This window comes from Lissotriton vulgaris, chromosome 9 (assembly GCF_964263255.1).
Source record: "Lissotriton vulgaris chromosome 9, aLisVul1.2, whole genome shotgun sequence".
Taxonomy (NCBI): Eukaryota; Metazoa; Chordata; class Amphibia; order Caudata; family Salamandridae; genus Lissotriton; species Lissotriton vulgaris.
In genome coordinates, this window is record NC_141697.1 from 362669299 (window position 1) to 362682314 (window position 13016).

At 43.9% G+C, this 13016-nt stretch overlaps 1 protein-coding gene across 2 annotated transcripts in view; it reads right to left on the reverse strand.

Annotated features, from left to right (window-relative positions):
- Positions 1–13016, reverse strand: part of CLMN (calmin) — a 517285-nt gene that overhangs the window by 220866 nt on the left and 283403 nt on the right. For both annotated transcript variants that reach the window (XM_086937734.1, XM_086937735.1), the window contains exon 3: positions 745–840. In XM_086937734.1, coding sequence (XP_086793860.1) covers positions 745–840 — 96 coding nt within the window. The remainder of the gene's footprint in view (positions 1–744; positions 841–13016) is intronic.

Consider the following 13016-nt stretch of genomic DNA (forward strand, 5'->3'; position numbering starts at 1 on the left):
CAATTTGTTAGGACATACATTATTCATGTTTAAGGGCATACAAGTCTAATTGGTGATATTATGCTTACAATGGCCAGCCCTGCAGAGGTGTTCTCTGATTGACTATATTGGGTCTTAAATGCAGTAGGAATATGGCTAGGTGAACCACTGGTGCTAAAAAGTTCAGAAATTACCTTCTCACATCAAGAAACTATATCCACACCGCCAAAACTGCTCTCATTTTCTTTATATTTTAAATTGAATAATAATGATAAACAATGCCAATTTATCTAACTTTCTTCTCTAAAGTTTATTAGAAATAATAATATTAATGAGCAGGAAAAACAATAATACAATGCCATATAAATCGACAAAATTAATGGAGTTCTCTGACAATAAGTGTTTTTAAACTGCACCAAGTTCATCACTATTCTTGTAAAAAATAATTCAAATTAACCTTTATGTGTGGCATAGCCAATGTGTTGACAGAAGGCAGATATTCAACAATATTCTTTCAAACAAAAAGGATGACTTAAATTAATGTTGCTGGCATCTGCTCTGACCTACAGGTCACAAGCTTGAGTCCGAGCAAGGTCAACTTAATCTTCCATTAGCCTAAGGATAGCAACTTGAGTAGCATAACATTTGACAACAGTACGGCCTAAAGGTGCTTAAGGATGGAAAATGTGCTGCTCGAATCCCACTATGAAAAGACAAGTTATTTACACAAACAAAATAACCTAATTCACGCATCTGCAAACTTACCAGCCTTTGACCTGACATGACCTCTAATAAAGCCATAAGAACCTTTCCATCTTGTATGTCCAGAAACAAATCGTGCACTTCCAGAGGAGGCTCGCACTAAGGAGAGAGAAAACACAAGAAAGAACATTCATTTTACTAGAAATAAGTAGTTGTGTAATTGGAACATATTTATTCATTCCAGTTACCAACGCAATATTACTCTATTAATACTCCCAGGTTAAGAAAAATTCAAGAATTAGGATTAAGTGTGATCATGTCCATGTTTTTGGGGTTTCATCGGAAGTAACCTCAAAAGCAATTTAGAGCTAAAGCAGGACTTAAAATTATTGTTGGATCCACGTGGCCTACATTTCTTCACTCCCAAGTTTTTATCAGAAATGCAGCGCGTGGGTCAAGGGTGCCACCTTTCAGCATTATACTAACCTTGTTCTGCCAGGAGGTTCCTTGGAGACAAGTGAGACCTCCATAGATAGACGTCACTTGAGGCCATCTCCTTCCGGGGGAGAGTCGACATTGCAGCATGGTTTGCTCCAGTCTTTCCCACTGAAGGTGGGAGGAAGGATTGGGATCTAAGGGACTCTTCTCTGGATATCCTATCAGAGTGGGCATGTTGGCGGTAAAGGTGATAGATGTCCACTGCCACAGCCTGGGAATACGACTCGAGATTTGGTAGCGCCATCTTGGACATAGGGCATACTTGTTCTGTCCGATCTAAGATGGTGCTTCCCTCTCCAAGGTGGGTAGTATCTGCCAAAAATAAAATGGCAGAATCTCTTCCTGGTCCACTTCCAATATAAAAGATAAAATTAAATGCTTCAGGTTCCTTTTTAGCTAGTGGTGTCATTGTCCAATGATTCTGTCTATTGTCCATAAGATTTTTGCATAGTTATTACATTAGTGAGGCTTCTGTTCCACACCTCTTGTTTGGGTTTCTTCCATTCTGCCTTACTGCTTCTCTTCAGCCATTGGCTCTCTTCATCCATCCATGTTTTTCCTGGCCTGATAATTCCTGAAGGTTTTATACGCCTGTGGCTCTTTCTTTCTATCTGAAGGGATTTCTTTTTGGGTATGCTTTTTGATTGCTGTTCTAATACCATCAATTGGTACAGCGGGCAGCTACAGAAAGACATCACTCTTACCTTGGGATGAAGATGTCTCAGATAAAGGAGTGACTGTTGCACCCTGCTCTATTATTTGTAGTCAGGCAGAGATCAAGCATCCACTGATTTGGATTAGACTCAGGCTAATTCCTTATTCAGCACCACTGCATCCTGCATTCTTAAACATCTTGGAGCATAAAAGGTACGTCATAGGCTATTGCCAGCCTAAATTAAAATACAAAACCGTGGGTGGCTGGGGTCCCACACACTGAGATCCATTTTCAAAGAAAGATCCCTGGAAGCCTTGTTTAAGGCAGAATAACTTTTAGAGGTGACTAGCTTTACATTTCGGCTACAAATATAGCACTGAGCACGATATAAATGGCCTATATTGAAAGTAAGCATCTGCAATATGAATATTACTCGAAGCGAACCTAAACTATTTAACAGCAGGCTTCAGACAGTGCCCTGCAAAATTACCAATCCACATTCAAAGTTGTGCAGTGTTCCCAACTTTCCCATTTGTAAAATTGTGTTTTGTAGATCCTGGAACAGACTCTACATGGTATAATACGTGTGTACCTCTGCCCTGACTGCCCAACTGTACTGTTGTCTGGATCCCAGATGCTGATTTTTGTTGTCATAGGCAAACACAGATCATGCGTGTGCACCATGACATAGGCCTGTCTCAGGCATTGTAGTTTAGATTGACCAGGAGGTGTGCCTAAAGCACTACCCTCATAATGGTGGAAGGCTACCATCTTCACGAAGAATTAAACAGCACGAGTGCAATAGTAGCATCATACAGTGTAGCAATCAGTAAGAGAGAACAGGTCTTTTTTACCCTGTGTCAATTGAGTGAGGCCTACATTCTCACTCACCTTTTTTTTAAAGTTCCGCTGCTCTGTGGTTACCTCACCTTTGGCCTACACTAGGTAGATGTAGAGTGCTGTGCAGCGCAGGAATATTGACTCTGAGCTGGATGTATGTGTGCCTGGGAGGGTACATTAGTGGGATAGAGAAGTACTGTGCAGTACACGTATGGTGAGTGCTTGTACTGGGTGGATATATCCCTGTGAGGAATACATTTTAGGACAAATGTAGTTCTGTGCAATGGAGGGTGAGAGAAACTCCCTTCACACTTCAAAAGGGTCCTCTTTGATTCAGTGATAGATCACAAGGAAGGGGCCTGGCCACTTCTCAGAAAGCAGATGGGGCTGATAAGGGAATAATAAAGAGAAAAACAGGAGGAAGAAGAAGACCATAAATAGTGGGTATGTGAGCCCAGGATTAACCTTTTGATGCACATATCACTGTGGCTGACATCCAGGTGTGAATTCTAGTCACTCTCATGACCTATGTTTTGGGACTATAAGCTTCAGAGTTTCTCCTGCTGTGATAGACAGCCTTTCAAGAGGAAAGAAGAGAGAGAAAAGTGTACACTTCAAAAGATGCAAATTCCCAACATAAAACGTCAAAGACTGAGTTGCTAAATCACATTTGGTGTCAGGAAATCAACTATATGAAGAGGAGGCTGCGACCCCAAAATTTGTCATCTGGCAAGCAGCCAGACGGCTGTGTAAGGGGAGGCTCTGCAAGTGAGAGGAAGCTCTGCAAAATGTCTTCCCTTGACCAGGACGGGGGGCCAAGGCCTGCAAGTCTATCTGCTGGGTGAGGGGACATCACCCAGAGGAACCAACACCACCTGCCCTGGAGCATTAGTGACTGCCTGCTTGCCAAGACCAGAGTGCCTTTTAAGGAAGAGGAAGGAGTTGGAGGAAGCGAGGTCCAGTGAGGTCAAGTGAGGTCCTACTGAGAGAACTCCCTGTGTGAGGTGAGAGGAGGCTGTGCACTGATCAGGTCACTGCCCATGTACAGAAGTGATTCGGTGGTCCTTGTATTCCATTAGATGGCAGCCATGAACTGAGCCGTACATCGTATGCCGTGCATCGAGCACCAAGCCTGTACAGCCTCTTTGCGGTCACCCTGTATGCCAGAGAGGGCCACCGTTGGCATGATTCTACTGACAAGGGTACCAAGACTAGTGTCTACCTTCGTGGTGGCCCCATGTGCCAGGAGGGCCTTCCATGGTGAGGGTGATTGCAGCGGAGGAGTCTGCACTCTGCCCTCAAGTATGCCAGGAGAAGTTTCCGATACTGTGCTTGCCAAACGCCCCCCCACAGAGACACCAGCAAGAGGGCCAGCTGGTTCACCCCAGAACTCCTAGCCTCCAAGCAAGCCGGCCGAAAACTAGAGAAGAAATGGCACAGTGAACAAACTCCGGACAGCCACGCAGCACACAAGGACGCCATCCGCAACCACCACCACCTCATCAGGACTGCCAAGAGGACCTCCTTCAAAGACCACCTCGACAACAACGCACACATTAGCAAGGAGCTCTTCAAAATCGTGAAGGAACTCTCCAACCCCAGCTCCAACACCAATGACATCCCGCCGTCGCAAGCCCTGTGCGACTCCCTCTCCACCTTCTTCCACCACAAGCTAGCAGACATCCATGACAGCTTCAACACCCAGACAGCCCCAACAGACAGCAACACAACAGACCCTCCGCACACCATCGACCATGACCCCCTGCTAGCCTGGGCCAGCGTGAACATCGATGACACCATCAAGACCATGCGCACAATCCACTCCGGCTCTCCGTCAGACCCATTCCCGCACCACGTCTTCAACAGAGCAAGCAGCTCTATCGCACCCCACCTGCGCAACGTCGGCAATCTCTCCCTCAAGACCGCAAACTTCCCAGAGATCTGAAAACACGCCGAGATCAACGCCCTACTCAAAAATCCTAAGGCAGACCTCAAGAGACCGCAAGAACTTCCGGCCCATCTCTCTGCTCCCCTTCCCGGCCAAGGTCATCGAGAAAACCGTCAACAGACAGCTAACCCGATACCTCAAAGAAAACAGAATCCTGGACCCTTCCCAGTCAGGGTTCTGCAGCAACCATAGCACCGAGACTGCCCTCATCGCCGTCACCGACGACATCAGGACCCTGCTGGACAACGGCGAGACCACAGCACTCATCCTCCTAGACCTCTCTGCTGCCTTCAACACCATCTGGCACCGCACACTACGCGCATGCCTCCATGCCGTAGGGATCCGAGACAAGGCTCTGGATTGGACCACCTCCTTCCTCTACGGCAGAACCCAGAGCGTCCGCCTCCCCCCATTCCGTTCCAAACCTCCGAGATCATCTGCGGCGTACCCCAGGGATCCTCCCTCAGCCCAGGGCCGGACTGATAATCACAACCAGCCCTGGCAAAGTGCTTGGCCGGCCCCCCTCCCCACTGGAGATGGGGAGGGGGGCCGGTTTTCAGCCGATTTTGGTACAGGGACGATTTTGCAGCTATGCTGCAAAAATGGCCCTGTAACAAAAACGGCCCCCAGGGGCCCAAAACCGCCCCCACCCATGTGGCACACAGGGGGATTGCCCGGGGCCCGCTACGGCCAGTCGGGCCTGCCTCAGCCCGACACTGTTCAACATTTACATGGCCCGCTCACACACGTGGCCCAACAGCACGACCTCAAGATAATCTCCTATGCCGACGACACTCAGCTGATCCTCTCCCTCACCAAGGACCCATCACCACCAAAGCCAACCTCCACAAAGGAATGAAGGCAGTCGCCGACTGGATGAAGACCAGACGTCTGAAGCTGAACTCGGACAAGACGGAGGTCCTCATCCTCAGCTCCAACCCTTCAGCCTGGGACAACTCCTGGTGGCCGACGGCACTGGGGGCAGACCCGACACCCACCGATCACGCAGGCAACCTGGGAATCATCCTCAACTCAACGCGCTCAATGACCAAGCAATTCAACGCCGTCTCCTCCTCTTGCTTCAACACCCTTCGCATGCTCCGCAAGATCTACAGATGGATCCCGACAGATACAAGAACGACAGTCACCCAGGCCCTCGTCAGCAGCAGACTCATCTACGGATACGCCCTCTACGCAGAAGGAAGGCTTTCTTGCCCTCCTACACAAAGTCTCCTCTGGTTCACCCAGCGACTGTTGCCCCCACACAGTTCTCTGCGAAGCCTTCACTACCTGCCCCGAACCCCCCCTGGCCCTTTTGAACAACTCTCTTGCCATAGGGGAGGTCCCTTGCTCTTTTAAGCAGGCAGAGGTGGTGGCCATTCTAAAGAAACCCTCGGCAGACACTTCGATCATGAGCAACTTTCGCCCCATATCTCTCCTTCCTTTTCTCAGTAAGGTATTGGAGTCACATGTTACCAACACCCTCAGCTCTTTTATTGAGGAATCTTGCTTTTTGGACTCCCAGCAAGCTGGGTTCAGACCTGCGCACTCCACAGAGGCAGTCATACTCTCTGTTATGGAGGAACTGTGTAGAGGGGCCGACGCTAACATCTGTCAGGCCCTGGTGCTTCTGGATTTATCAGCCGCCTTTGACACGGTCGACCATGGCATCCTTGTCGACCGTGTCAGAGAGGCCGGCATCCAAGGCACCGCTCTTGACTGGGTCCACTCTTTCCTGTCTAACCGCCAACAAGCAGTCAGACTGTCCCAGTTCTCAGCAGACCAGGTTGGGCTGACCTGCGGTGTCCCGCAGGGTTCCTCTCTGTCCCCTCTCCTCTTTAACTTATACTTGGCTCCCTTGATCCGCTCCCTCCATAGGTTGAACGTCACCGCATTTAATTACGCGGATGACATTCAACTGGTCTTCACCATCGACCCCTCGGATCAATCAATTTCTACTTTTCAAACTACCCTCTGTTTCATTAGTGACTGGATGAGCTCAAACCATCTTAAGCTCAACCCCGACAAGACCGAGCTGGTTCTTGTCGGGGGACCCTCTCACCCCTGGCAACCCTCTTTCTGGCCGGCAAGTCTGGGCAGTCCCCCTTGCCCAGTGAATTCAGCTAAAAGTTTGGGGGTTATCATTAGCAGCGACCTTTCAATGAAACCCCAGATTAGCGCGGTAGTGTCTTCTAGCCACTTTCAGCTCAGGAAGATTCGTAAAATCTCCTGCCTCCTTACCACCGAGGCCCTTACCCTGGCTCTGTTAGCGCTAGTCATCTCAAGAATTGACTATGCAAACGCGCTCTGCGTAGGTATCCCTGACTACCAAGCCAAGAGACTCCAGCAGATTCAAAATCAGGCCGCCCGCCTCATTTTCCGCCAACCCAGACATCAACATGTTAGCCCTCTTTTAAAAAGTCTTCACTGGCTTCCGGTCACCGCGCGCTGCAAGTTTAAACTAGGCTGTATAATCTTCAAATCCCTTGCAGGTGGAGGCCCTTCTTTCATTTCTTCCCTCCTTCACCCCTATGTCCCCTCACATAGCCTTCGCTCGTCTCAGTTGGCTTTACTGTCAGTCCCAAGATTTAAGAGGAAGAAACACGGTGGCCTTAGGTTCTAATTTTTAGCTCCTTCTTTCTGGAATGCCCTTCCCCTCCCTCTAAGGCTGTCCTCCCCTTACACTAGTTTCAGATCCCTCCTCAAAACCTTTTTGTTTACCGAGGCCTACAATTAGTCTTGTCTCCTCACCTTTTTTTTCCGCTCCCTCAGCACAAGCGCCAAGAAACCTTCAGGTGTTAGTTGCGCTATATAAATTTTTTTAACATAACATAACATACGCGGGAGCCCCGACCAAGCTCATCAAATGACTACAACGCAGCCAAAACGCCTCAGCACAACTGATCCTTGAGATACCACGCCACAGCCACATCACCCCCCACCCCAGAAACCTGCACTGGCTCCCCGTAAACAAGAGGATATCCTTCAAGCTCCTCACCCACGCACACAAGGTATTCTACAAGACCGGCCGAGCCTACCTCAATAGACGGCTCTCCTTCTACACCCCCCAACCCCAGGTCCTCTCCGCCGACCTCTCACTCGCCCCCGTCCCGCGCATCTAAAGAACAACCACCGGTGGGAGAACCTTCTCCCACCTCGCCGCCAAGACATGGAACACCCTCCCACTGAGCCTACGACAGACCCAAGACCTGCTGACCTTCAGGAGGTTACTCAAGACCTGGCTGTTCGATCAGTAGCACCCCCCAGCGCCTTGAGACCCTCGCAGTTATATAGTGCGCTTTACAAATAATTGATTGATTGATTGCCTGGTAAGAATAGGAGCTGTGCCCTGTGGGTCAAGCGTGCTCATCGAGATCTGCCCTAACTGAACACAAAGACTTTTGGAGGACCCTGATGCAGTCGCAGCCGGCATGACTCGTGGGTGAGGAGGGTGGTACAGGGGGAAATGCACGGGGAGGTGGTTGTACGGGGGGAAGGTTTAATTTAAAATAAATAACCTACCTTCGCCGGCCCGGTGCCGTGTCGTCCTCTGCAAGAGGAAGCAGGCAGCTTCCCTCCCCTTAGCCAATCACAATGCTGCGATGGCAGCGTTGTGATTGGCTGGAATGCCAACGCACAGGCGTCTATGGAGAGGCCATTTTCTCCATGTAGGACCAAACAGTCTGGGCCCACAGCATTGGGCTGGCCACTCCACCCCTGCCCTCGAGCAGGACCACCCACCTGCACGCCCGCAACCAAACTCTTCTGCTTTCTCGCAGTGCAAGAAGCAGAAACATAAAATGCTTCTTGCACTGTGAGAAAGCAATGGGGCAATGCTCCTCCACCCACATGGCGTAGCCTCCCCTCCCTGAGAAGGACGTCTCACCATCGCTGGGCTTCGGTCTGGAGTTGAAGAATAACCCACCCACTCCATGTGGGGAAGACAGACTTAGTGTGTCCATGGAGGTTGTGAGCATCACCAATTACTGCGAAAAGGTAACAGTAGACAAGCGAGAGAGCCTCCTCCTGCTGGGTGCTGCCATGTATACTGTGAGCAGCACAACTTCTCTGAACAAAACCAGAACTTGCAGGTGTCGGGGATCGTGCCACTCACAGAGACGCTAAACGCTTCCGTGCTGCAGGAGCATGTAAGACTTGAATCGGGCCTGTTGGGCCCTAGAGGGTTCACTAAATCCTAAGAGTTAAAGGGAAACTCTTGAGAAAGGCCTACTGGTGAGATATCCCTGGATGCAGCCACCATTGAATGGGGAAGTACCCTGAACTACATTGCAGGGAATAGGGTGGGACAGGGATTTGCCAGTGAAACACTAGAGCCCTAACATCAAGGGGATGGTGTTGTTGCTTACAAATGCCATTCCTTCTATGAATGTGTAGAGTTAGATATAAAATACTTATTTTTCATATGATAATAAGTATTTGACTGGACACTGAGAGAGTCAAATGCTGAAGGGATACTTGGCCCAGTTGCTCAGGATCCATATTATGTGGGGGCCCCAGGACATCAGGAGAAAAAAAGGCCTCAACCACAACAGGTAGCCTCAGTAGCCCGAGTGCCTTGTGGCCTTCTGATAGGGATTCTGACAGTGGACTTCATATGAATGCGGGCAAAGATTCCTACAAAAACCTATTTTTCATTAACATTGTCCATCAAGAAAATAATTTTGCAGAGCTATTATACATGTAATATTAAAGTTTTGCCTGGATTTATTAGGCCACTTCTTTTAGGTTACTTCATCCACATTTATAATCAAAATTTGAAAAGAGTGACATCTATCAAGTTCTGGAACAATAAATTCACAAAGGAGGATAAGAAAAAATGTGAAAACTTTGTCAAATGCTAGTTTCAGTCAGGCATCTTTCCATTCCTACATTAAGGAAACTGGGAAAAGCTCTGTGAAGAAAGTATATGTATTTGCTACACAGGGGCAGATAGTATAATTTAAAAATCAAATGTTATTGTATTGTTTATTGTAGTAAACGATATTGTTGACATACAAGTACAAAGGTCTTGCAAAAAAAATATTGTTGACACTAATTTGATCTAAAAATATAGATTTTTAAATATCGATAGATTTTATAGTAGTAAATGTTAAACATTTTAATACATAAATGTAATATGAATATAAATTAAATATATTCCAGTAATATTTAAAACTATATATCAGTATAATATATTTATATAAACACACAATCACATATGCGTTTGTATTTATATAAATATTTATACAGGAGTAGAGTAACAATAAAAATATTTATTTACATAATTGTTTTTTTACTATGAAATATATTTAATTTATTTAATAAACATGTATTTGTAATTATATTTTTATATATTACATTTAGTCATACGAATATATATATTCCTAGTAAACTATTTAAAATATTAATAACATATATAATATAAAATAAATGTGTAGTAATTATGTTACTATATATATATATATATATATATATATATATATATAGTAACATAATTGTCACACATACACAATAAAACACATACACAATAAAACCATAACAATATCAACAATTCAATAAAAAAATGTATGTAGATAATAAAACAATATTAAAAATGTAAATGTACAATAAGCACATACACAAAATCAAACATTAAAATTAATTTAAAAATAGACACTAATAATATTAATTATAAAAAAAGTGAACCAAATAGTGTAATAAAATCCATTAAACTAATATTATGAAAACTATTAGAATCTAACAATATTAAATATACTATTCCCACTCTAGTCTATGAAACAGTAGGGAAAGTTTTGAACTTCGAAGGAGTTAGATTAGCTATTCCTACTCCAGTTAGTGCAACAGTAGGAAAAGCGCTGGACTTCAGAGGGGTGAAATGTACTATCCTCACTCCAAACAGGGCAAAAGTAGAGAAAGCATTGAATTTCAGAGGGGTAAAATTGCCTACTGCCTCTCCAGCCTCTGCAATAGAAGGGAAAGTGTGGGATTTCGCAGAGGTGAAATTTACAATTCCTACTTCAGTCAGTGCAACATTAGAGATGGTGTTGGGACCTTGGAGAGGTAACATTTAACTATTCTTAACTCAGTCTCTGCAACAGCACAACAGTAGGTAAAGTGTTGAACTGTGAAGAGATACATTTTACTATTCATACGGCAGGCTAAGCAAGAGTAGAGATAATACTTCATTTCATGTACATTGCATAATATGAGTAACCCAATAAATGTAGAGAAAATATTAAATTCTTAATAAAATAAAATATATATATATATATGTATATATGTAGATAAATATTTAAAAACAAAAATCAATGAATTTATTTACATAACATTTATTCAATAAAAGAATGAATGATCAATTAATACAGAATTGTTATTCAATTATCAACTTGCCACCCTGTACCCCTGCAAATCTAGCAGTCCACACCTAAAATATAACAACAAAATAGCTATTCCATAACTTACATATTTAAAATAAATTACAATATTAATTATCTGTTCATTATTACTAAATTAACTTCCCACCTTAGACTCCTACAAACCTAGCATAGCACAATTTAAATGAAAATAAATGAGTATTCTACACCATACATTTTTAAAATTCAATTAAACAATGAATTTACAAAGAATTGATAGTTAATTAATTACTCAATTAACTTCCTACCCTGAACTCCAACAAACCTAGCAGCCCACAACTAAAATATAAGTAAACTAAATAAGTGTTTTCTAAAATGTACACAATTAAAACTCAATTAAATAATTATCAATCAATAATTGTCAATTACTATTAAAAACTGATAAAATCTAAATCACTTAATACACAAGCTATATTTAAAAAAATATTAATAACATATTTATAAACAATAATAACACAAAATGTATTTTTCAACTATAACACATTAAAATAATTACAAAACGATATTTTAACTTCTATATTAGTGAAAACGATATTAAAAACAACAATATTATTTACAATTATATTACCTACCTACCTCAAAAACTGGTATTCCTATCAACAATATTTCTTTAACACAATATTTCTGTCTTCCGATATTTTTAAAACAATATTTTGTCCAAACGCCCCTGGCATGGTCACCCAAATGTAAGTTCACACTAGTGGCTATCATAACAAATATTTGCCTACAGCTCAACCAGTAGGGTTTGCTGCAGCAGTGAACTTTTCAAGCAGAACTCATAAACCGAGTGGTGCAGTTAACACCCTTGTTTAATTAATTAAGGAATGAATGTGGATTTGAATTTGTGCTTGTGCTTATGAATTATTTTATATACGCGTCTACTCGTACATTTCTACTGGAATAATACCTATTCACATCAGTGCTTAATTTGAGCGGGTGGATTTCAGTGCTCGGCACCTGCACTTGATTGCCAGCACAGACACCTATGTCAATCTGCCACATGGTGGCACTGTTTGTCTAATTCGGAGACCTGCAAACCAACAGTTGTTTATTAATTCAATATACATTAAAAATGACTAATACCTGACTAATAGTCATAATTGTCACATGTGATGCTTAGCAGTTGGTTGTTGATATAAATGGCAGAACTGACAGCTGCAGTGGGAGCAAGCAAAAGTGGCGTACTGACGAGGGCCCTGGTACTAATTTTTTCACAAATTAAGCACTGATTTACATTAACTAATATTCACATTAACTAAGAAAACCTGCGTAAACGTACATGACCGATAGCCCCTCAAGAAGCCAGCTTTTCTAACTGATTTTATGTGGAGTTTTCTATAGCTTCTCGAATAAAGTTTCATAAAGTAATTGCCCTTCACCTAATGTCTGGGAGTAAGAAGCAGGCAGGAGCATATAAGGAGAGGAACGTGCAAAGCTAGCATTTTTGCCTTTCTCGAAGATCAATAAAGTTATTTATACAAAACATACAAAAATTGTTTGTAAAGCAAAAGTCCAAGACTGGAAATATGACGGTCTCATGAACTATTACCAAATGTCCACACTCCCCATGTGCAACCAACTATACCACGTTAACTCACGGAGACATTGTCACAAACATGTATTACCTGCCCCAGCTGGGAACATATCCGCTGTAAGACGGTAGTCCCTGCGTGCGCAAACGAATACCTAACTAAAATATTTTATTTGGCAATTCACACAGGACATCATTGCAACTAAGCACGACTTCGGTCAAAGAGCACAGCGCCGGGTGCCTGTAAAATACACACGGTAACGCATCTGAGACAAAACACCTCTTGTGCCTTCAGAGTGCTGCCAAGACTGTGTGTGCCTGGTACGAGAGCGAACACAAGTCTGCAGACGGTTCTATGATCTCATTGGATTTGAAAATTAAATAACTTTTTTTCAGAAGCCAACTCCTTAATGACCCCCTTTGACAGATGTCGGCCTCAGTTAATTTCCA